Source organism: Halichoeres trimaculatus, unplaced genomic scaffold (assembly GCF_033239565.1).
Source record: "Halichoeres trimaculatus isolate MK-OKI-2021-1 unplaced genomic scaffold, fHalTri1.1 fHalTri1_scaffold_1, whole genome shotgun sequence".
Lineage (NCBI taxonomy): Eukaryota > Metazoa > Chordata > Actinopteri > Labriformes > Labridae > Halichoeres > Halichoeres trimaculatus.
Window position 1 is genome coordinate 24,256,649 of NW_027437179.1, and position 23,178 is coordinate 24,279,826.

General features: G+C 42.6%; 2 protein-coding genes across 3 annotated transcripts in view; one reads left to right on the top strand and one right to left on the bottom strand.

Moving 5' to 3' along the window:
- The first annotated feature begins 771 nt into the window (after positions 1–771).
- Positions 772–4,438, top strand: dtx3lb.2 (deltex E3 ubiquitin ligase 3L b, tandem duplicate 2). Its single transcript, XM_074667339.1, has 9 exons — positions 772–832; positions 1,119–1,156; positions 1,251–1,292; positions 1,615–1,798; positions 1,982–2,118; positions 2,195–2,320; positions 2,409–3,593; positions 3,680–3,897; positions 4,000–4,438. The coding sequence occupies exons 2-9, from the start codon at positions 1,130–1,132 to the stop codon at positions 4,067–4,069; spliced, it is 1,989 nt and encodes a 662-aa protein (XP_074523440.1). The 5' UTR covers positions 772–832; positions 1,119–1,129; the 3' UTR covers positions 4,070–4,438.
- Positions 4,439–5,396: 958 nt separating this feature from the next.
- LOC141788454 (low-density lipoprotein receptor-related protein 1-like) overlaps positions 5,397–23,178 on the bottom strand; it is a 103,660-nt gene continuing 85,878 nt past the window's right edge. The window contains exons 45-90 of one of the 2 annotated variants that reach the window (XM_074667337.1): positions 23,046–23,171; positions 22,460–22,588; positions 22,241–22,360; positions 22,033–22,146; positions 21,799–21,948; positions 21,439–21,561; positions 21,225–21,341; positions 20,833–20,961; positions 20,557–20,679; positions 20,297–20,437; positions 19,762–19,949; positions 19,471–19,654; positions 19,304–19,389; positions 19,078–19,197; positions 18,598–18,785; positions 17,318–17,523; positions 17,035–17,223; positions 16,793–16,941; positions 16,608–16,701; positions 16,384–16,500; positions 16,169–16,288; positions 15,528–15,650; positions 14,796–14,921; positions 13,597–13,713; positions 12,875–12,981; positions 12,649–12,781; positions 12,403–12,525; positions 12,167–12,289; positions 11,890–12,030; positions 11,664–11,801; positions 11,447–11,566; positions 10,304–10,569; positions 10,019–10,200; positions 9,775–9,881; positions 9,557–9,676; positions 9,188–9,364; positions 8,954–9,094; positions 8,689–8,862; positions 8,348–8,509; positions 8,011–8,194; positions 7,814–7,921; positions 7,613–7,686; positions 7,421–7,514; positions 7,232–7,270; positions 6,326–6,470; positions 5,397–6,236 (exon numbers count right to left, since the gene is read on the bottom strand). In XM_074667337.1, the coding sequence (XP_074523438.1) occupies positions 6,096–6,236; positions 6,326–6,470; positions 7,232–7,270; positions 7,421–7,514; positions 7,613–7,686; positions 7,814–7,921; positions 8,011–8,194; positions 8,348–8,509; positions 8,689–8,862; positions 8,954–9,094; positions 9,188–9,364; positions 9,557–9,676; positions 9,775–9,881; positions 10,019–10,200; positions 10,304–10,569; positions 11,447–11,566; positions 11,664–11,801; positions 11,890–12,030; positions 12,167–12,289; positions 12,403–12,525; positions 12,649–12,781; positions 12,875–12,981; positions 13,597–13,713; positions 14,796–14,921; positions 15,528–15,650; positions 16,169–16,288; positions 16,384–16,500; positions 16,608–16,701; positions 16,793–16,941; positions 17,035–17,223; positions 17,318–17,523; positions 18,598–18,785; positions 19,078–19,197; positions 19,304–19,389; positions 19,471–19,654; positions 19,762–19,949; positions 20,297–20,437; positions 20,557–20,679; positions 20,833–20,961; positions 21,225–21,341; positions 21,439–21,561; positions 21,799–21,948; positions 22,033–22,146; positions 22,241–22,360; positions 22,460–22,588; positions 23,046–23,171 (6,278 nt within the window). In that variant the 3' untranslated portion in view covers positions 5,397–6,095. The remainder of the gene's footprint in view (positions 6,237–6,325; positions 6,471–7,231; positions 7,271–7,420; positions 7,515–7,612; positions 7,687–7,813; positions 7,922–8,010; positions 8,195–8,347; positions 8,510–8,688; positions 8,863–8,953; positions 9,095–9,187; positions 9,365–9,556; positions 9,677–9,774; positions 9,882–10,018; positions 10,201–10,303; positions 10,570–11,446; positions 11,567–11,663; positions 11,802–11,889; positions 12,031–12,166; positions 12,290–12,402; positions 12,526–12,648; positions 12,782–12,874; positions 12,982–13,596; positions 13,714–14,795; positions 14,922–15,527; positions 15,651–16,168; positions 16,289–16,383; positions 16,501–16,607; positions 16,702–16,792; positions 16,942–17,034; positions 17,224–17,317; positions 17,524–18,597; positions 18,786–19,077; positions 19,198–19,303; positions 19,390–19,470; positions 19,655–19,761; positions 19,950–20,296; positions 20,438–20,556; positions 20,680–20,832; positions 20,962–21,224; positions 21,342–21,438; positions 21,562–21,798; positions 21,949–22,032; positions 22,147–22,240; positions 22,361–22,459; positions 22,589–23,045; positions 23,172–23,178) is intronic. The other variant, XM_074667338.1, reaches the window with a different exon arrangement.

A 23,178-nucleotide genomic window follows, 5' to 3' on the forward strand; every position in this document is an offset into this window, starting at 1 on the left:
AACCGATAACCGATATTATATGGCTCAGCTGACGTGTGTGTGTGTGTGTGTGTGTGTGTGTGTGTGTGAGTGTGAGTGTGTGTGTGTGAGTGTGAGTGTGTGTGTGCGGGGGTGGGGGGTGGTATCCTTTTAATTTTAACAAAGCAGACTATCCAGGTAGCTCCTGACCTCTTGGCCCTCTGATGACAGGAACTCAGAAATTCGCCTTTGGTGAGGTCACTACCCAAATAATCCAGGTTATGGGAGCATACAAAACATACCACAATTGTTGATATGTAAATGTATTAATGTGAAACATTTACTTTAAAACTATAGCACGTAAAAGTGAGGCTCACCTGAACAATTGCACATTTTCTCCACTGCACCTGGTTTTCTTGATGTCTATGTAGACTGCACTATTTAACTCAAATGTAAAAGAGTCCATTCAAACATGTTTCTAAATCCCTTTTAGTTTTGGATATTAAAGCGCGAGCGCGTGTGTGTGTGTTACGCAGGTGTCAAGATTCTTGTATTTTTTGAAAGATACCTAAAGGCCTTTCTGATTTTGAACGGTGGTTTGCTGCTACTTGAATGATAGGCTATATGTATTGTCCTAAAGCTTTCTGTGTCAACCCTATTTCAGAAAAAAACGTGATTATCTCTCAAAAACGGGGCGTATCAAATTAGAGTAGATGAAAGTGCAACATTTGCACTTTTGGTCGGCCTTTCTCCGGCTTGTTTTCTTAAAAGGGTACGCCTACAGCGTGACGTCACATGTCTCGAGGACGGGGCTTTCGCTTTCATTTCAGCGGAAGAGTCAGCGTTTACAGACAGCGGTTAAAGCCTGGTGAAGGTAAGAACGTCATACAACCATTTCTGTTCATTCGTAAGTTTTTATATGATTCGATAAAGCTGTCAGAATATGTTCGGTGCATTGTCGAGTCAAACATGTTTGATTTAAGAAATTGTAAAGCGAAGTATCCTTTAGAAGTTTGTATCGGCCTGTCCTATAACCGTAAATCCAGCCATTGCTTTCACTTCTTCGTTGGTGTTTCATCGAATTTTAAAAGCAGATTTCTATAAGACAATTCACTTACACAGGATCGTTTTATTTCACTGACATTGTATTTGTGTTACAGTGACTGTCAACATGTCAGGCGGTGACGAAGAAATGGAGGTAAGTGTATCCCAAACAGCAGAATGACGGTTAAAAATTTTATTTGCTGAAGCGATTTTATTCATTTTAAACATCTTATTGTGTCTCATAACAGTGGACCCCATCACAAGAAACTTCTGGTGACCCCAATGCAGTGGTAGGTTGTATTTGTTTTTCGTGCATTGCCTTCGTCAAAGTGAAAGTATAAAGTAATACTTCAGGTCTGTGTTAGGGCCAAGTTATGACAGCTTCCTGTTGCTCTCTGCTGCACTGAGGCTGTCTGTGCTGTTCCTAATTGTCACAGAGGTTCTTTCAATACATTGTCACACAGCAATGGTGTAGTCCGTCTTTTATTATCAGTCTTTACGCTACCAAATTTAGTTTATTTACATCAGCTATTTGATACGGAGCATTTTTAGCTTGTTTGGTTTTAAAGTGTCATTGACTCTAACATGTCCCCAAAGTTTGTTTTACCACAGACCAAAGACGAAGTTGAAGTCACCGTATCCTTTAGGTGGTTTGAGAGTCCTCCACCACAGAAATGCCGTGAAAAGCTGGAGATGGCTGTTCAGACATGGGCATCCAGAGCATTCAAAGGAAACTGTGATGTCACAGACGATCCGAAAAATGGAAAGGCGAAGATAAAGATCGAGCCTGCTCCAGGTGCAGTATGACTCAATACCAAAGTGATAATTGAATTGCAAGTCTGTCATTACAGGATCAACTGTAAACAAATGCTTTCTAGGATCATTTTGTTAGTTTGTTGGTTTGAATACTAAGAACAATACTGCAACTTCTTTCTAAGGTGGGTTGATTCTTCTTTTGTGTCTGTTTTTTTTATTCCAGACTTGAAGATTCTTCTGGATCTGTGTGGAAAAACACTGACAATCAAAGATAAGAAAACCGTCACAATCCTGAGTGTTACTCTAAGTTCGCCAGAGTCAGAGACACAGATGACAGACAATGCTCCAGAACCCCAAAACGTATGTTAAGTGCAGTTGGGAATTGAGAGTGAATCACTCTAATTAAGTTTAATTAATTCTCTGTATTTGTGTCTAGGGAGCTGGACAACTGGTGGAACAAAAGGATGACATGACTACAAATGTCCCTCCACAGCCAGAAACACCAAGTGCAGCCGATACATCAAATACTCCTCCCTCTTCATCTGGGTCAAAGTCACAAGATGTGTGTAAAATGTCATTAAACAGTGTTTATTAATAACATTCAAGATCAAAATCGTTAAGAGGTAAAAATGTATCTGTATTTATTGCAGGAGCAACATGTCAAACAAAATAGTTCCAGCAGTCCAGCAGCAGGTGAAAAAACAGAAACCGGTATACTCCCAGTGAGCCAATTCATGTATTTGAACAACATGTACAAGAAAGAGATCGATTACATTGTGAAAAAGAATGGAGTCACCATGACAGCAAACACACATGTGGCTTTTTCAGCTGCCAAGGAAGCTGGAAGCCCAGTAAAAGCTCTAGGTGAGTTCACTGATCTTGTCCAGAAGGTTGAGTACAGTGGTTCAGACTCCACTCTGAAGAACAGAAATCCCTTAGAGCTCATGGATGCTCTGCGAATCATCCTGACAAAGGAGAGCAAGCTTATGCTTACTTTGTCTTCAGAAGAGATTGCCATATGTGGGCCAAGTCAGAGTCAAGATGTTATCAAAAAGTCGCTGAAGATAACAGATAACAACCTCTCTGCTGATGAGTCCACAGTGACCCCGACCCCTCAAGACTCACCACCTAACATTGACATGAGCATCAATGATCCTTTTCTCACCACTGGGCTCATCTTTGAAGAAAACCACTGGAAACTGATGAAGACTTCCTTCCATCAGGAACTGAAGAATATCGAAGCAAAATTTGGAGTAAACATCAAAATGTCAGAGATGAGTCGTGGTAAAGTTGAAATCAAAACTTCCTACAAAAGATTTGGAGGGAATGTGTCAATGGAGAGCCATGCTCTCAGAGCTCTTCTTCATCTGTACCAAAAGATTGCCACATCCCCTTTTAACTTCAACCAGCCTCATGGTGCTGCAGGATTCAATGGCTCTTTGATGAAATTAGGCGATGTTGATGAGTCAAAGGGGGCCTCTGGTGGAACTGAGTCAGACAGCAAACCAGGATACAACATACACTACCCTGATGCATCCAAGGGTGAGGGAGCCACAGCAGGTGACAACAAAGAAGAAACCTGTCCTATATGCATGGATACAATCTTGAAGAAGACTCAGCTCAACTGCAAACATGAGTTTTGTCAGGAATGCCTGGAACAATCAAAGAAAAGTATGGGACCAATGTGTCCTGTGTGCAAACATGTCTATGGAAAGATAGAGGGAAACCAGCCTCCTGGATCGATGACATGGAGGTCTTGTGGCCAGTCCCTCCAAGGATTTCCAAACTGTGGCCATTTAGTCATCACCTACAATATTCCAAGTGGAATACAGACGGTAAATTCCTGAAGAATAATTCAGTTTCGTAATGCTTCATTTCTTTTAGAAATGTCAGTTTTTGCTGATGTGTCACTCCTCTGCAGGAAAATCATCCAGATCCTGGGAAGTACTACCACGGTACCACAAGAACAGCATTCCTGCCAGACAACAAAGAGGGCAGAGAAGTGCTGCACCTGTTAGAGAAAGCTTTTAATCAGAAGCTCATTTTCACTGTTGGTACCTCAAGAACAACTGGGGCTGAAAATCAGGTGACCTGGAACGACATTCACCACAAAACCTCGATGACAGGAGGAACAACAGGGTACAGCAGCTAAATCTTTATTGTTTTCATTTCATCTGTGTTATGGTAAAAATGTTGGTTGCACTGAAATGTTAGACACTAACTTATTCTCTCTTTGAACAGTTTTGGGTATCCTGATCCTCACTACCTGAGCAGAGTCAAGGAGGAGCTAAAGGCCAAAGGCATCGAGTGAAAGCTGAGAATATGTCACAACACCTCCCCAAACACTCAACAGAGTCTATGTGATATGACTCTGTCCAGGCTTCTCTTCCAGGCTTTTCTTTAGTCTTCCTGGGTTTGGAAGTTGTGTTTAAGCATGATGTACTATCTTTACAGATCAATCAAATTTTTCTTTGAATTTTTTTTGTGTTTTTCATTTTAAATGATTGAGTTTCTAAAAGTAAAAGGATGATATTAAGATACACTGATTGAACGTTGTATTCACACGCTATATTTGCATGTTTAAATGATTATGGCCTCCTAAATTTTCATCTACTAATCAGCAAATGTGGAAAAAATACAAAGCAAACTGTTTTGTTTTCTGTACAATTTTTAAAATTTTATTTATAACAATATCTGTTATTTAGTTTGTAAAGTACTCCAGCAAAAATTAAACATTATTCTCTTTCCAGAAGAAAGACTGAGCCTCCATGCATTGTGTACTATAAAAGCTATGTGTCATTTTTCATTAAAAAACAAAACAAGGACTAATCAGGAAAAAAACAATTTTGAAAATGCATGTATGATTTAGCAAAAATGTTCTTTTGATAAAATGATTGTACTTATCTCTCAATTAAAGACAAAACATATACAACAGCGTAAAATAACACTTGCTGACAGGTAAGCAAAATAAAAACTTGTTACTGTAGTTATATCAGAGATTGGTGTTACTTTTCACATGCATTAAGATATGGCTGACACATTTTTGACAGAAGCAGCATTTTGGGACAGAGGCTGAGCGTAAGGACGTGTCAGAGCAACCAGAATGGTAGCATTAGCAGCAGCAGGGCACAGAGGAGAGAAAGAGATTAGAAAGAGCAGAGAAACGGCAAAGAATGAACATAATGCACTTAAGACTGAGTCATTACGAAACTGTGAACAAACAGACACTTCCCTCTACAGGTAGAAAGATAGAACTGCTCACAAAGTCAGATGTCATCTGGTCTTCACAAAGAAATGGACAGGAGAAATAAAAGACAACCAAAAAAGTCCAATGTTGATCACATTTCCTTCAGTTTTTACCGTAACTGCAGACAACTTCCTGTCAGAAACTAACCGCAGACTCAATATTAGACTTAAAACTGAAGCAACTCTTCTGTTTTCATCACTTTCCAAAAGTATCATCTCTTATCATCTCTACGTTTGTAATCTCTACCCACCACCCTGCCCGGAATGTTTTGACCCATGATCCACTTCCTCACTTTCTGCAGTCTCAGACTGAAACATCACTCATCCTCTCACGTCACGAGCTTCAACCTGTCATACACGGTGATTCAAACAAACATGCCTGTTATACACCTTGCAGTATAAAGCCTTCAGTTTACACTATACCATGAAGTATATAGCCTGTGCAAGGAAGACAACACAATCATTAGATGAACATTGTTCTCTGAGGAAAAAAAAATATGTGGAAATACTGTAGTTGCCATCTGGTATTGACATTGTACATGTGCTATACACAAACGGTGCTATCACAAATCTGTCTCACACAATCTCGCTAAGACACCCAGCGAGACATCATATGTACCGATTTAGAAATCTTTGAGTTTTACCTTCCCCACTCAAAGTCAACACAAACAACAAACAGTTGGCACTGGTGAAATGGAACAATGTTTTTTTCTTTTCTATACAATTCATACAAAAATAAAAAATTAAAATTGCTCCAATGATAGCATCTTTTCTTCTGATTTTTCTTGTTTCCATTTCATTTTGCACAGAGGTAGTGGCTATTTAGGTAAAGGGTAAGGGACAGAGAGTAAATTAAAAATCTCTTATAGAAAATGTTATTCATTTTTGACCAGAGGAATCTCAAAAGAACAAAATATAATACTGCAATCACATACAAAAGTAGTCCTTCATTTTTGTACATTTTATACAGTGTTCACACTTTTTATCAGTTTTCTCTTACACTTTTTGAAGATTTTTTTTCTTTTTTTTCTTTTTTAAAAGGCAAGAAGAAGGGTGTGTTTGGAATATCGTGAGTCAGGCCTATGGACAGTCTATGCCAGGGGGTCCACGAGGGGCTCCTCGTCTCCACGTGATAGCAGCTCCTTCTTCTCGTCTGTGCTGGCCAGAGAGTTGCGACTGTTCTGAGCTCCCATATACAGAGTGGCATATACTGGGTTTGTAAAATTGGTGGGCTGGGGAGGGGTGAACAAAAAGTGAATTTCAGTAATTAATATCTACAGAACCACTGATGATTGTGTACATATTGTTATAATGCACTCACCTTGTCTGGGTCCAGCGTGAAGTCTACATCTAGCAGCTCTCCTGCATCATCATCAGGCTCTCCCTCATAGATCTTGTAGGCTGGATTTCCAATCTCAACATTCATTGCCCCGTTGGTCATCCTCTGGTGCTGGAAGCCCTTCGCCCTGCATGGTGATATCAAAAATAGAGTTCAAAATTTTGTCTCTAACAGGTTTGAATGAGCCAAAAAAGGGCAAGCAGGGACACAGCCACATTATATAGAGAGCGAAGAGGCATCACATGACTCTCACCACTATCCAGGCTGAGAAAAGAAAGCCACGGCACAGAATACAAAACCAGCATTCATGTAACCCATAACATAAACGGTGAACCTGGATCATTTTGTTCATGTAACACACTTTCCAAAATAAATCCACAATAGATCATCTAAGCTGTTAACACTGACAATGGTATCAGCCCCTGAGTAAATGCTGGGTTTTTCACAATGCATTCTTCAATCTGAGCTTGAAAGAATGTTGTTACAATTTTCATTTCTACCACACTTTCACAATACAAACCACAGCACAAAACAGGAAGTAAAATATGGCACGATAAAATGGGCGACACTATGGCACATTTACGGAACCAGTAAGTGCATAGACAGATCTATTTAATGCATCTGTTCAATAGATCCGCACAGCAGCAGCCCTGGAGAGGGCCACTGGACAGAGGAGACTCTGGGAGGAGCAGGATGAACTACAGTTCCCATGAACTGAGAGAATGGTGCAACATTCACCACAGGACCAAACACTGCACAGCAATCAAGACTTATGGGTAAAGACAGAAACAGAGAGAGGGAGAGAGACAGAGACAGAAAGAGAGCATAAGGATGCAGAATTGAATGAGGTTGTGGAAAGAAGGAGAGAGTAACCCTGGCAAAAGTTACCGCAAGCGTCTGGAGCCGGTTTTGCCGGATCGACTAGACCTATGGAGCAGAGGAGATGCCATTACAGGGAGGAGAGGGAGAGAGCAAAGAGGAAGCAGAAAGGAAGGAAGGAAAAGAAGAAGGGAATCAAAAGGCAAAAAGAATTCTTCTTGACTGCAGTTTTTTTTTAAATGTGATGCTGAAACTCACCCTCTGATCCTTTTTCTGTACCAGAACAGCGCTCCAGCTGCCAGCAGAACCAACAGCAACAGCAGCAGCACTGGGATCACTATGGAGGCTGTTCCTACAAACACACACAAATACATGATTTGTATCAAAGTCCTCATTAGTCTTTAAAAAGAAGAAATGTCTGTTATTGATGTCATTAAACAGTTTACTTACGTCCACCTGAACCCGGTTCAACATCGATGCTGGCCACAGACTCACAGCGATGCCCCGACCAACCAGGTGGACATCTTCACAGACATAAAAATATGCATAAAATAAACTAGATTAATACAGATTTGAGCATTCTATGCTGACAAAACCAAAACTTAACTACAATAAATATTACGAGTCACTGAAGAAAACTTTTCTCCTCACCTGCACTCTGGGAGCCGGGTTAATGTGTTGATAGAGCACTGCCCGTTTGCACAGTACTCATTTGTATCACATGTGTAACAGCTCGGTTGAATTCTACCATTTGAGCATCTTCAGGAGACAGAAAAAAGATTTAGTTGATATAAAAAAGAAAAATGACACATCCAGATTTGTTTGTGTGTTCCTGTGTGTGCTCCTACCGGCAGGTAAAATCTCCTGCAGACATAAAACTGCTGCTGGGTATACATTCTCCATCTCGACAGTAGTGACACTTGTCAATCTCACACTTGCTGCCACTGAACTGAGGCAGGCAGCGGCACAGTTTGGAGCCATCTTCTCTCTGCAGACATGTTCCTTTGTTCAGGCAGTAGCCTTCACAGCCCCCTGCTCACACAAACACACAGAAACACAAAAGAGAAATGCTGATGCTTCACATTCATTAAAAGCAACTTGATTAGAGTTTTCACTTATTAGACGGCATGTTGCATGTTGCATGATACATTAGTCAGACTTTAGTGGGACAGCAAAAACACTCACTGTATTGGCACTGGTCACCCTGGAATTCAGCAGGACAGCGGCAGATGGGCTGGTTTCCGGGGCTGACTGAGCAGTTGCCATCGTTCTTGCAGTAATCCCCACATGTGTCCAGGTTACAGTTTGGTCCTGTGAAACCTATCAGGCATCGACAGGTAGGAGAGCCTATGGGGGAACAGAAATATGTATGGTGTAAGCAGATAGAGGCTCAGCAGGAGTTCAAGAGAGAAATCATGAGCCATGCAGAAACCAACATGTGAATGTCTCCAACTATAATAACACCTTCATGATCGGCAAATATTAGATTGTCTAAAGAGGAAAAAACCTGGTCCTCCTCTTCTTACCTGTGGGGGAGGGTGTGCATGTGCCTCCATTCTTGCAGTAGTCCCTACACTGATCAATCTCACATCGATCTCCTCCATAGTTTGGCTGGCAGCGGCACTTGGGCTGTTTGTGAGCATTCAGGAAACAGCTGCCACCATTCATACACTGTACCAAGCAGGGACCACTGGGTGGAGCTGTGGACGACACGTTGTTTCAGTCATTCAGACTGGTTTTAAAGACCAGCACCTGGGTGTATTTTGAAGGTTGAAACCTGTGTTTACTCACAGATAGGTGACAGTGTGGGAGGGGGCAGCTCCACACATGTGCCGTTGTCCAGTGTGCGTCCATTGGGACAGATGCAGACAGGTCCACTGGGGCTCAGCAGACAAAGCCATTCACATTTCTTCCTGTCGCATGGATTAGTCACTGGGGAAGAAAGAGAAAGGTACTTTAAATGAAGAAAAAACTATCCACCTGCTGTTTTCCTTTCTTTTAGCTCTCACTGGATGTTTTACTTACTCTCAGGCTGCTTATAGCGGTGGTAGAGAACTATATCTGTGGCGTGGTTCATCCCAGTGGTCAGGTTCTCAACCGGACCTTTACCAAATTTATTCACTCGGAAAACATAGTTGTTGGAGTAGGTGACACCATAGATGAAGTCCTCAAATACATCAATGCTGAATGGGTGTTGGAGCTCTGCATAAAAAAAAAACATAAAATCACATTAAGAAAACAATGCTCTGTGCTGGTTTATTAAAAAATATCCCTCTCATGTTCATTTGAAAGTTCATTGCTGGGCTTTATTTTTTAGATGCTTGGCTCAAATTATTCTCTAAGAAGTCAAAATTTGTAGTCCGTGTCCAGGACCCCCTGGATATACCACTCAACTGTTCTTAAAGCTGTTAACCGCCACCACTGCATCGCTGCCGTTCAGCCTCACACTGCAGATCTGGGAGAGTTTAGCGTCAGCCCAGTACAAACGCTCATTGAAGTAGTCCACAGCAAGACCTATAATGTTCAAGACCAGCACAAGAAAAGCTTCAGAACATTAAGAACTTTAACTCTTTATGTGTGGTTTTTTTTTTTTTTGTATTTGTATGTTTTACCAGTTGGCCACTGGATGTTTTCTTCCACCAGCGTCTCTCTCATGGTTCCATCCATTGCAGCTGTCTCGATCTTCGGATGGTTCCCCCAGTCTGCCCAGTACATTTTCCTAAAGAAAGACGTTATGAAAAGCTACATGAATCAGTGCTGTTAAAACCATTTATTTGCATACTGTTAAATTTTACAAGTAGTTAAATTTGCTGATGTCACTAGCTCTTAGTCTTCCATGATCCTTGATCCTCTTACCCTCTCACGGGGTCAACTACAATGGCGTAAGGCTCATCTATCATGCCTGAGATGAGAGTTTTGCGATGGCGACCTCCACTCAGCTGAGCCACCTCAATGACGTCTCGACCAGAGTCAGTCCAGTACAAGTTCCCAGCAACCCAGTCCACCGCAATGCCTCGAGGCATCTTCAGATCAGGGATCTGAAAATATACAGACATAATAAGTAAACATAAAAACAGCAATTAGAGCTTCACACTTGAGACACATTAGCTTCTTTGGAGCTCATTTTGTTTACGTGCTCACCTCAACATTTGTGACCCTTGAGTCACTTTGACGGCGGTTACGGTTGTTGTTTGGGGAAGAGGATGAGGGTGGCAGTTCATAGGAGGAAATTCGTCCTGTGTGCCAGTTTGTCCAGTAAATGCGGTTGGTCTTGACGTGCAGGTCCATGGCATCAATGCGCACATTGGCATCGCCCTGGAAGATCTGCTCATAGCGCCAGTTAGGCATGGAGGGGTCCAGGCTGCGGATCTCATTGTCATCAGCGATGTAGAGCACTTGTCTCGGAGCTGAGGATGAAGAGCAGGATGATATGAAGAATGACGGCAGGTTTGAAAATTCAGTGACAAGAGGTTCATTATCTGCACAATCTGATGGGGACTCCTGAAATTTTCAAAAAGCCTCCAGAGGATAGACAGGGAACTGAAGCCTTTACCCCATGTTGGGTTAGTTTTAATTTTCAACACCTAAAGTTAGAGGTTGGTGAGTCCAGAAAAAATGTATTTAAGTTCAAGCAGAGAGCCTGATGTAAACCTCAGTTCATGGGAAGGTTAGCTATGTTGTACAACACAGCTACATCTGCTTGCGGTGGAGTTCCCCCTTACTTGGAAACCTGGGTTAGCCTCAGCTTAAGTTAGTTTACAAATCATGTTGAGCACAAGGTTCATAATCACACTAAGACAAAAATGTTTCAGTGATGAAAAATAAAGCTGAATGAAAAATGCCCACATTTGGAGATTTTGTAATTTAAGGCATGATTTAACCCCAAAATACAGCATAAATTAACCCTAAGTGACACAAAATGGGGACTGCAAATCCAGCGATCGTTGCCTGGATTGTCTCTATAAATTGCAGTGATCCATCAGTTTCTCTTCTCTTTGTCTTTCAGTAGCCTGTCAAAAGAAAGCTCTGACTGCTTTTCAAACATGTTCGTTCAATCATCACGCAGCTCTTCCCCATTTTTTTAATTTTGTTTAGGAGTTTAGACGGTATTTAAGCCAACACTGCTCTCATCTCCCTCTTTCTTCCACTCAGTGGGCGAAACCGCAGTGACTTCCACTTGCTGTGACATCACGTGCATACCCTCTATACTGCATGTTGATGTATATACATACATTAACATACATAAAAAGGGGAACATATGCCACTTGTGGCAGAGGTACCCACCATCAGCCTTGCAGGTGTCGTTGATTCTGATAAAGTACTTGTGGCAGCTGCACTTGTGGGAACCCTTGGTGTTGTTGCAGATGTGGGAACAGATTCCAAACTGCTTACACTCGTTCTTATCTGTGAAACATCCCAAGGCCACATGATGAGTGTACTCACTTCAACAATCTCAGTTATCAACAAGCAAAATAGTTCACAAAGCAGCACTGAAATGTACCTGCACATCTGTTTCTTCCATTGGACTCGAAGCCGGGTTTGCAGGAACAGAAAGAGTCTGTGCCATTCACCACGCAGTGAGCTTCATCCCCATCTCCACAAACTGTCCTGTTGCTGCGACAGTCATTCAGCACGGTGTCTGCGAGCAGGCAGATCAACATGCTGTCACACTTGTGATCACACTGAGTACACTATAATTCAAACAGCCACACTGATGCACAACACACCTTTCTTATTGCAGTTGACTTCATCAGAGCCGTAGTCCTCACAGTCGTTGAAGTAGTTGCAGCGAAGCACGGAGCTGATGCAACGGCCATTGGAGCACTTGAATTCATCTTTCTGACATATTGGTGTAGAAGGAGGGAGCTCTGGAGGAGTACAGAGGTCAAAGGGAGGTTAAAGCTTGTGCGAACATCATCATTAAACATCATTGAGAGTGCAGAGAGCATCTAAATGCAGCTTCAAAAAAATGTGTCAAATTGTCATTTTAACAAACAAACTCACGGCAGTTGACTTCATCGCTGTTATCGCCACAGTTGTTGACACCATCGCAGCGTTTTGATAATGGCAGACACACCCGATCATTGCGACAACGGAACTGCCTTGTAGGTGGGCACTGGAATTTAGCTAAAAGACAGGAGTAAAAAAGAAAAATGACACAAATCAGAGTTCGATCAAGTGTTAGATCAATCCTCAGGGACCTCGAGAGCAGGGGAAGTTTTCAACAAATGGATTCTCACCACACTCCTCTGAATTCTCATCCGAGTTGTCGCCACAGTCGTCCTCACCATCACACTTCCAACCCAGAGGTTTACACAGAGTGTTGTTACACTGGAACTCATCCAGGGGGCAGTGTCTACCCACTGAAAATTACAGTGAGAGATGAGAAAGGAATGACTTCTGCATTATAATCAAGTGTTAAGTTCATCACATTCCTCAGCATAACACTGTTAGCTTTTTTTCCTTCCTCTCATTTTTCCTCTTACCACCACTGTCACATTTCTCCTCATCGCTGCCATCCACGCAGTCAGCATCAGCATCACACCTCCAGCGGATGGGGATGCAATGGCCGTTTTTGCACTGGAACTGATCACTGTCACATTTCACATCACAGCCGTTCTGGATCAGAAACACATTATTATTCTGTTAGTGCCCCCAGTGTGTCAAATTCAAAGCAGATGGTTCATCAGGGAGGAAACGGTTGAGTGATACCTCATCAGACCCGTCGGCACAATCGTGGTCCCCATCGCACTTCCAGCGCCCAGCAATGCAGCGGCCGTTTGTGCAGGAAAACTCACTCTCTGAGCATTGACGAGGCACTGAGGACAGAGAGAAGACAGCTTAGAAGACAAGCGTGGAAAGTTAAGGCAGGGAGAAAGGAGAGGTGGAAGGGAAAGGAAAAGAGAAGAGAAAAGGGGGAATAGAGCTGACTGCTAAAAGAACACATGATGCTGTGCTGAAGGCATAAATATAAGAGCAAAAGGAGATTGATTATTCATACCACAGGACTGACTCATGGGGAACAGAGGTGGGGATGGTACAACAGACTGCAGGATAGCGGAGGAGCTAGTGGGATTTCGAAGGAAAGAAACGGAACAGAAGACAAGCTGGGAACATGGGGAGGACTGCGTAAGCTGAGGTTGTGGATGTTGGAGCTGAAACTGTGAAAACACCTACCTCTGGCTCACATCAACAGGCCAGTGTGAAATGCAAAATAGACATGAGATGATGTGAGATGTGCAGATGATAGAACCAATTAACGCAAAAAGAAATAAAGTCTTAACAGATGAACACACAGTGATACAGGTGACACAGTTGATACAAAGCTTACCACTCTGACTCCATTGCATGTGGACATTGTGTATCTAAATCTGACATCGTGCTTTTCAGATGGACAGTGATAGTTTTGTGTGAGAAAAACAGAGGGAACATACCACACTTGTCTTCATCAGAGTTATCCCCGCAGTCATTGTCGTAGTCACACTGCCAGCGCCCTGGCACACAGCGGTTGTTCTTACAGCGGAACTGGTATGGCTCACATGTCCTTTCATCTGAGCATCAAACAGAAACAGTAAGCACAGAAATGGCACTGTTTCAGGGTATATGCTGAAATCCTGAGTTTAAATTCAATAACTTTTTAAGACTTTTTTTAAAAACCTTTCAAAAGTCTTAAGACCTTATCGTGGCTTTAAGCTGTTGTAAGCAACCAATCTTTGATGATTGTAGTTTTCATTTTAACATATATTAGGTAATCTGTGAAAGAATAAAGCTTGAAAGAATAAATGAAACTAAAGGCAGGTTAATTGACATTCCCATTACCACAACATACAACAGTTATTTAAGGCCAACTTGCATAAAATACATATGGATGGCTACTAAACTACTGTATGAACTGAGTTTGTTGTCACATTAGCCTACGGATATGTTAGGCTGCTATCGATACATATACCCCGCACCTCACAAAATTGCAACTTTGCTTGTTGTCACGTCTCAAACAACAGCGCTTCATAACTGTAATGGTAAATACCTTATCTCATTGCGTTGTATCCAGTAAAAAGGTGATTTTAACAAAGAAAATTTGTTCCAAAACAACTGAGATCAGGGGAAACTGGGGGAAGCCTTCTCTAAATCGTAAGAATCCAAAATCCCAGGTCATCAAAAGTCCGAGAATTTTTTTCAGGAGGCTTGAGAAACTCTTATAATCTAGAGTGAAATATTTTGAGATGCTAAAGCTTTTTCCAGATCCTCACGCTGGTCTGTGATGAGTGTGACGAGCAGAATGATCGTCCAATCACCAGGTGTGGTTATTTTTGAGAGTTCAGACCCTGAAAACATTTTCAAACCAGATGGACTATTTCTGTGGCGGATATGTGGAATTGTCTGTCTGTCGTGTCAGGTGAGTTGGTAACAGTCGCAAGGAGGAAAATAAATATTCATGGATACTTTTGGAGTCAAAGCTTGAATACCAATAAAATTTAATACCTCTTAACATTACGATTAAGACTTTTTAATACTTTTTAAGGGCCTTAATTTTCCCACAATTGATTTATCAACTCTTAATACTTTTTAAGACCCAGCGGACACCCTGTGTTTCCAGTTTCCGTTTTTTCTCCAAGCAGCACTCTGTCCTTACCACACTCCTCCTTGGGTTCATCTGAAGCGTCTCCACAGTCGTCCTCCCCGTCACATTTCCAGCGTGCTGGTATGCATCGGCCTGAGTCCTTACAGCGGAACTCATCCACCCCACACGTCATTTGAGCTACAAACAAAAAGATTTATCACATCGAAGAGCATTGTAACGTTTGATCTCCAAAGCCTTGGTTTAACACAATTAGTGTTTTATATTTTTTGTAATAATTGACATAGTTTAGCATTTTAATCTAGTCATATGCTGAGTTCAGGGTTGATGTATGTTTATCTGGCAGATAGAAGAATAGCTTCTGTCTCCAGCTTTTGTCTGTGGGGTCTCTCCGACCTTGTAAACTCCTGACTCCATGCTCTGATTCAACAGTCACACACTACGAGAGCACATATCTCTGAAAACTGACACCAGCTGTGGGTTGAGACAGTGGTGTCAGTCATGTTTTTTAGCTGATTACTCTCTGGTTTTTAGTTTAACTCAACCTCTGTAGAAGCTGTTATAAAACTGTATTGCTCCCCAATATCTGGGCTGATTCGTTTGTGACCAGCGCTGTAAACTTTACCCGTGATCAGTGTAAATGCAGAACTGAGAAATAGCTCCTCTTTGGGTGATTTTTGGTTAGTGTACGACTGAAGAGCTGGGTGGGTCTTCAAATGTTTTCATGCTTTACATGAGGCATAGTTCTTGTTCCTGTTTTTACAGCAACACAGAGCTGTGTCTTACTGCAGTTGGCAGGCTCATCAGATCCATCCACACAGTCATTGTCCCTGTCACACACCCACACCCGTGGGATACAGCGCTTAGTGATAGCACACTGGAACTGGTTTGGAGCACATGTCACTTCCGCTGCAATAAAAGGAAAAAAAAAACAGACAGGTATTTCAATCAATACTGAAGGCACACAATTACACAAGCTACAAATGTAACCCAAGTGCTGAGACCTTCTTTACAAAATAAACATGCTGTTTTTGTTATTCTACAGCCCTGCCGTTAAAGGTGCTAACATGTAAATTTTGACCTCAGGATGGCACGATAAAACAGTTCACGTATATTCCCTCTGTGGAGGATGAATGTGCACAGCAAATGTCATGGCAATTATCTTCTGCATCATCATCCGGCCTGAGGGTGTCCCTAAAGGAAAGGTCAAAACGGGCAAACATCTTCTGGGGAGAGTTTTCATCAATTTCCCATCTGCTCAGTACAATTTAAGGGAAAGTATGCAAGAGGAAACTTTTGCTTTAAGGAGATGATAGCGGGATGATGATGAGATATCTTTCACCGGACAAAAGTGTTTATACTCCTCAAATCTGCAACGAGAAACGGAAACTAGGAACCTGAGAAACTAGAAGTGCACAGAAACTCACGGCAGTCTTTCTCATCCTCGCCCTCTCCACAGTTGTCCTGTCCATTGCAGCGGAAGATGCCGGGGATGCAGCGACTTGGGTGAGAACATTTAAATTGACTTGGCAGGCACACATGGATGTCTGCAGACAAGCCAGGGGTAACAGGGAGATAAGGTTATGCTGGGCACACCAGAGAGACGGATTTAAATGATGCAAAACTGTCTCACTCTGCTTACCGCAGTTAGCCTCATCAGAGTTGTCTTGGCAGTCGTTGTCTCCATCACAGATGTAGGCTGGGTTGGTGCAGATACCTGTACCGCACTGGAACTGGCCCGGTCGGCATTTAAACTCAGCTACAATGTCAACACACAGCACATCATTAACCAGAACTAACAAAAGTAACATCTTTCTAAAAGATTAGAGATGTCATCAAGACTATTAGATTAAAATCATCGCTCACGGCAGTCTGCAGGCTCATCTGAGCGATCCCCACAGTCATCCTCGGTGTCACATTTCCACCAAAATGGAATGCACTTGTCATTTTTGCAGACAAACTGAGGAGAAAACATTCAATATGCATTAAATTAGTTTGATCAGGTTGTTATTGAGGTAAAAGACTAAAGAACAAGCTGAAAAGTATCCCACCTGGCTTGCAGTGCAGTTTGACAAGCACTGTCTGCCATCAGCTGCAAGATAGAAGTTTGTGGGGCAGGCACACTTGTAGCCGCCTCCAGGAGAGAGCAGACACAGATTACTGCAGCCTCCATTGTCCGTTTGACAGGGGTGACCGGCCACTGAGGAAGAAGAGGAAGAATAGGAGCTGAATCAGACAGGAACAGAGATGAATGTTTGCATGTGTTCATGACTGACAGGTGATGTGGTTTTACCTTCAGGTTGGCGGTAGGGGTGATAAATGTGGACGTCCATGGGTCTGTGCAAGGTGCTGATCAGCACCGTTTTGTTGATTCCCAGAGTTTTGTGAGCTCTGTTGATTGACTTTGTCTCCCAGTCCGTCCAGTAGATGTACTCCTCAAACAGAGTCATAGCGAAGATGTGGGGGATGTCTTGAACTAGGACTACGGAGGGAAAGCAGTGTGAACAAAAGCGACGACAAAAGAGCTGGAAGAGTGCACAAAGGAATGATAGTTATGTTTTAGCAGTCTGTGTCACCTGTGTGTCTGTTGGTCCCATCCAGGCTGGCAAACGCAATGTAGTCCTCACGAGCATCAGCCCAGTAGATGCGGTCGTTGACAAAGTCCAGGGTGAGACCATTGGGCCAGGTGATCTTATCCTCTACAATGACGCTCCTGTTGGACCCATCCATCCCAATCCTCCCAATGTGGGGGCTGTCACCCCAGTCTGACCAGTATAAGTACCTGTCAGGATAGTGCTGCATTAGTTTGGTAATATGACCCAATAAAGCAGATCCACTGGATGCATGACATCCTAAAGGTAACTAAGGTCAAAAGAAGAACAAGTACTAAAGTAGAAAGACAGTCTAACTCAGCACAGATAGGGAGTAGACATGAAGGCACTATGGCTCAAATGCCTTAAAAATACATTCAAATGCAGTTTCTGCAAGTAGTCAAATTCTATCAAACCACATGAATAAACTATCTTCTGTTTATTCTTTTTGCCTTTGGTCTCCATCAGTTTGATATATATGGACATTTCTTAAAAAAAAATCTGACTTTAGAGACAAAAATTTGAGAAATCAATGTCAAAATTCTGAGACTGGAGTCAGAACTTACAGAAGTTGAAGTCAGAATTCAGAGAAAAAAAATAGCAAAGATTCTGAAATATAAAAAAATTGAAGTTTTTCAAACCAGAAAAGTAGTCAAGTTTTTTAGTCCACCTCTTTTAAAAAGTCCATGGACTGACTGTCTAACTCAGGAACTTTTGATTCACATGGATTTTTCACCCCTCTCTGGACAAAGCATTAGGTCTTATCTCTTCACTAGTATTGTCCTCTACATGCATTTGCTGATTTTTTTTCAGGGGTGCAGTGGGAAGACATGTAGCACCTACCACTGCACCTATGACCATAGCCTACCTACATGGGGTGTGCCTAAACTGTGAGGCCAGCTGCACTCTTGTTTCAATAAAAAAATCCTCCTGCTGTTTTTGACAATCCTGTGACTTCTTAAGAAGCTATGATGTTGAAAATGTAAAGAAAAGCATACATCTTTCTCAGTCTAATTCCTTTTGTTTGAAATTTTCGACATTTTCAGTCACAATAATATAAAATACTGACACAGGTGGAGACATCAGTATTGATTCCTTTGTTTCATAACCAGCAGAAAACTTCTCACAGCAGCTTTCCACCATGCCGTTCATGAGTTAATGGTGTTAGTGACAAACACATTTGACATTTTAACAAGATAAAAAACTTTCCTGAGCTCATAGAAATTCTGCTTTAAGACCCATATGAGGGAAGTTCACATTCTTACCCATAGCGCACGTCCACAGCTACTGCACGAGGCTCCCTCAGGCCACTGTTGACCAGAACTGTCCGGTACGCTCCATTCAGCTTTGAAACCTCAATGGTATCCCGCCCCTTATCACACCAGTACAGGTTTCCTCCAACCCAGTCCACTGCCAGACCATCAGGGTTGCTGAGTGATGTGCGATGAAGAACCTATGAAATGAGCAGGCAGGAAAAACTCTTCATCTCTTGCTTCAAAGTTAAAAAGTAAACTTTTCTGGACTTGCAACACACACACACACACACACACACACACACACACACACACACACACACACACACACACACACACACACACACACACACACACACACACACACACACACACACACACACACACACACACACAAGCAGGTCAAGATAAGGTAACCAATTTAAGCTTTGGGATGAAAACAGCCCCATCACCACTCACTATCCACCTCTGATGAAATGTTCCAACACTAACCTGAACATCGCTGCCGTTGATGAGCATGCGCCGAATCATGCTACCCTGCGTGGTAACATCCGTCCAATAAATCATCTGCTGTCGGTAGTCAAAGTCCAGAGCCACAGCATTGTTCAAGCCCTGCCACAGAACAGAAGCTGCATCACACTGGGCCAATGATAAGCCCTTGCAGGATCGTTTGCAGGATTTACAAGCGGCTTGGAAGAACCCTATCTGCAGGTCTCACCTGTTTGAGCAGTGTATAGTTGGAGCCGTCCAAATTAAGCTTTCTAAGGTAGTAACGGTTGGCGAAGATCAGGAAGGGTTCCTCCTCTGCAGGGAGAGAGAAATCACTGTTGGGTGGATTTACGTTTGAAACCCCCTGGGAGTCATAAATCTTGTCATGTTTCTTACCAGAGGTGGATTTACATATGGTGGGGTTTTCAGGACTAAGCCTGAAACCCTCCACGCACAGACAGTGGAAGCTGCCGTGTGTGTTGATGCAGCGCTGCGTGCAGGGATAGGTGGTTGTGCACTCATCTATGTCGACACATGTCTTCCCATCATCCTTCAGCCGAAAGCCAGGGTGACACCTGCACTGTGAGGGGGCAAGGCACAGACAGAGCAGGTAAAGGGCACAGCGCGGGCAGATTCGACTTCCATCTCTTTCCGGAAAATTCAAGTCGGAATTTTCTGCTCGCTTACCTTGAACCCAATCTTTAGGTCTTCGCAGAGCTGGGAGCAGCCGCTCAGTTTTCTGTTCAGACACTCGTTAATAAAGCAGTTCAGTTCATCTGAGCCGTCGCCGCAGTCATCCTTGTGGTCACAGAGCAATGTCTCGTTCACGCAGTTTCCATTATTGCAGGCGTATGCTGTGTCATTGCATTTCTTTTCTATTCCACAGCAGGAAGAAATGAGATGAGGAGAAAATAAAGAGTAAATGTCAACCAGTGCAGCCAATAAAATTTCACTGCTTCAGGGATTTACTTCAGTCACAGCTATTGACAAAGCTTTCTGGTTACCAAGATAATAACAAAAATGGTGATATATATTTCTAACTTTTTTATTTCTGTATGTGAGGTCTTCTTTGTCTTTTCGACTGGCTGCATTTTACTTTCTTATGTCATTATGCTCAAGGAGGACAACAAAGAAAAGTAGCAACAAGAGGAAACAACATTTATTTCACTCTAATGTTGATCCATATTAGTATTAGGATTAGGAAAGTCTGTGTGTATCTAACCTGTGCCAGTGCAGCGAGGGTTCTTTGGGGCTTCGTCTGACTGATCGTGGCAGTCAAAGTCTCCATCACACTCCCATGAACTCTGGATGAGGCAGCGCCCGTTGGCACAGCGGAACTCATTTGCTCCACATGTCGGGTACTCTGCACACAGAAACATGGCAATGGTGATGGAAGAGCGTTGTTTTTAAAAGCAAGAGCGAGGAGGAGAGAGCTTTTTAAAAGCGGTCCCATCAGGACCAAGGGGTCACGGCTCTACTCACCACACTCCTGGGACTCGTCTGAGCCATCGCTGCAGTCGTTGTCATGGTCACACACAAAGTGTTTGGGGATACACTGCCGGTTCTGGCACATGAACTCATTGCTGCCGCAGGTGTTGTTGAACACTGAGACATAAAAATAGTGAAGTGAGTGAATGAAGGAAATAAGTTTTACAACTCATCTGGTGCAAAATAGAATCACTTCTCTCTAATTCCCCTTTGGGCGATTAAATGTAGTGTTTAGATTGTTGATCCAATCCAACCAAAGCGAAAACTCACAACAGCCAGCTTTGACGCTTTCGTCAGCCCCATCAGGGCAGTCGTTGTCTCCGTCACACTTCCAGCGCTGAGGGATACACACATGTGATCCTGGGCACTGGAACGCCTCAGGGCTGCAGGTTTTGGTTTCTAAAGTGTACAGACATTGAAGAGATTTTTTCTTTTTTAAAAAGTGAAACTTGATGGTTAAAGTTATGAAACACTTTGCATAAATGCCAATATGCACACCCATATTGCATTGCACCAAATAGGAATACCACCTTGTTAAATTGATATTTAAATGAGTAAAACATAAATCTTTATATTTTTAGTATCTCCAAAGTCTGAGTATAAATATATATTTTTTTAATCATAGGTATTTTGACAGTCATTTGAATAAACACAACACTTACTGCACTTGCTGTCCTCATCACTGCTGTCGCCGCAGTCATCAGCTCCGTCACACACCCAGCGGTTGGGGATGCAGCGATGGTTCCCACACTCAAACTGAGAGGCCGAGCAGAATTTATCTGGAAAACCCAGAAAGAATGTTTAAAATGCAAAATAAAACCATAGTTTCAATCTGTGGCAGCTCAGCTCGTCTAGGATTTGTAAATCCAAACTTACCACAGTGAGCCTCGTCTGCACCATTCTCACAGTCGTTCTCCTTATCACAGGTCCAGCTCATTGGGATACAACGACCACTCGGACAGGCAAAGAAAGGCGCTGGGCACTTTGTTTTTCCACTCCCTGACAGAGGGGAATAAATGAGAGAGAAAAACAATGATAATGTAAACACAGAGATTTAAAGTGAGAAATCGATGGAAACCTCAATTTAAGGGATGGGAAAGTTTTTCATTTTACTTAATTTTAAATCATCCTCTTTAGCCTTTGCTCTAAATTATTTCTGAAACAACTGCCTCGATTTTTTTACAATGGAGGAAGTAAAAACAAAAGTTGTGTGTTTTCCAGGATGTGCTAAAGTACCTGGGCAGTTCCTTTCATCTGAGAAGTCTCCACAGTCATTAGCTCCGTCACACAGCCATGAGGGGGCATAGCAGAGTGTGGTGAACTCACACTTCTGAAATGTCACTCCCTTCACTCCCAGGTGGAAATAGCTGGAGCAGTCGGTGGCAGCTTAACAAAGAGAGCAGCACTATTTAACACCTCAGCCAAGGAAGAAGATGTCATTCTGACTCAGTCTGATCACCCTGAACTTACTGCAGTTCATCTCATCACTGGCATCCTCACAGTCCACTTTCTGGTTACACTTGCTGGAGTTTGAGATGCAGCCCCCGTCTCTGCACTGGAACTGATCAGCTGTGCAAAGTGTGGCTGAAGGGAAGAAGGGAAGGATTGAAACTTGAGTCAGTCTTCATTTGAAAACCTGAGAAGTCTGCAGGTGAGATAAACCGGTTTCATGACTCACTGTTACAGAAGACTTCATCAGAGTTGTCTCCACAGTCATCCTGCCCGTTGCACCACGAGCTGTGCCCAACACAACGGTCATTCACACACCGTCTATATCCCTTCTTACACACACGGTTTGCTGTGAACAAGACAGTAAGTGATTCAAAGTCAAATTAAATATGTCAGTAACAGGAGAAATTCAGCTTTTGTGTATTTCAGTGACAAAGATCTCAATTACCACAGTAGGACTGCTTCTCATCAGACTTGTCTTTGCAGTGGGCCCTGCCGTCACAAGTGAGAGTGTAATTTATACAGTCTCCATTTCCACACTCGAACTCGTCGATGTTGTTGCATGTTGTGTTCAGAGCTGTGAGACAAAAACAAACAGTACATTTAGGAACAGTTTCCACAGAAACAATCAGCATGGGAAATATTCAGTGATCGTTCTGATCTATTCAGTTTCTGTTTTCAGCCCTAGACACATTTTTGCATCTCTATTTGCCGACAGCTGTTGTGAGGCACCATCAAGTTATGTTGATTTAGGCGCCCCCTGTTGACAGAGCAGAACAATTCTTGCCTTTGTGTTATGCCAGTTACACACGAGAAAACTTTTAGGTATTAACCTTGAGGACACATGGATGCACTGGTATTCATTTCAGTCTGTTAGTTACCAGTTGAAACCTCCTCACAAAAGCAACTTTGCACAACAGTTTCTGCAATTTTAGTTAAAATATCCAATACATTACTTTGGTAAAATAGTGTGCATAGTTGATGTGGTCCCATAACACCATCTCTGCACAGCTTTATTTCGTCTCATATGTTACCTATGCATGTGTTGTCTTCCAGTAGTTTCCTGTCTCCACGGCAACTGCAGTTGACCCTCCCCTCAGAGGTCAGCAGACACAGATCCTGGCAGCCACCGTTGTTGACACGGCACAGAGAGAACTCACCTATGCA

What these genes read in the sequence shown, in the direction of transcription:
- dtx3lb.2 (XM_074667339.1), top strand. Translation starts at nt 1,130, where the DNA reads ATGTCAGGCGGTGACGAAGAAATGGAG. An exon ending in ATGCTCCAGAACCCCAAAAC is followed by an intron (nt 2,119 to 2,194) that starts GTATGTTAAGTG and finishes ATTTGTGTCTAG; the next exon opens with GGAGCTGGACAACTGGTGGA. An exon ending in TTCCAAGTGGAATACAGACG is followed by an intron (nt 3,594 to 3,679) that starts GTAAATTCCTGA and finishes ACTCCTCTGCAG; the next exon opens with GAAAATCATCCAGATCCTGG.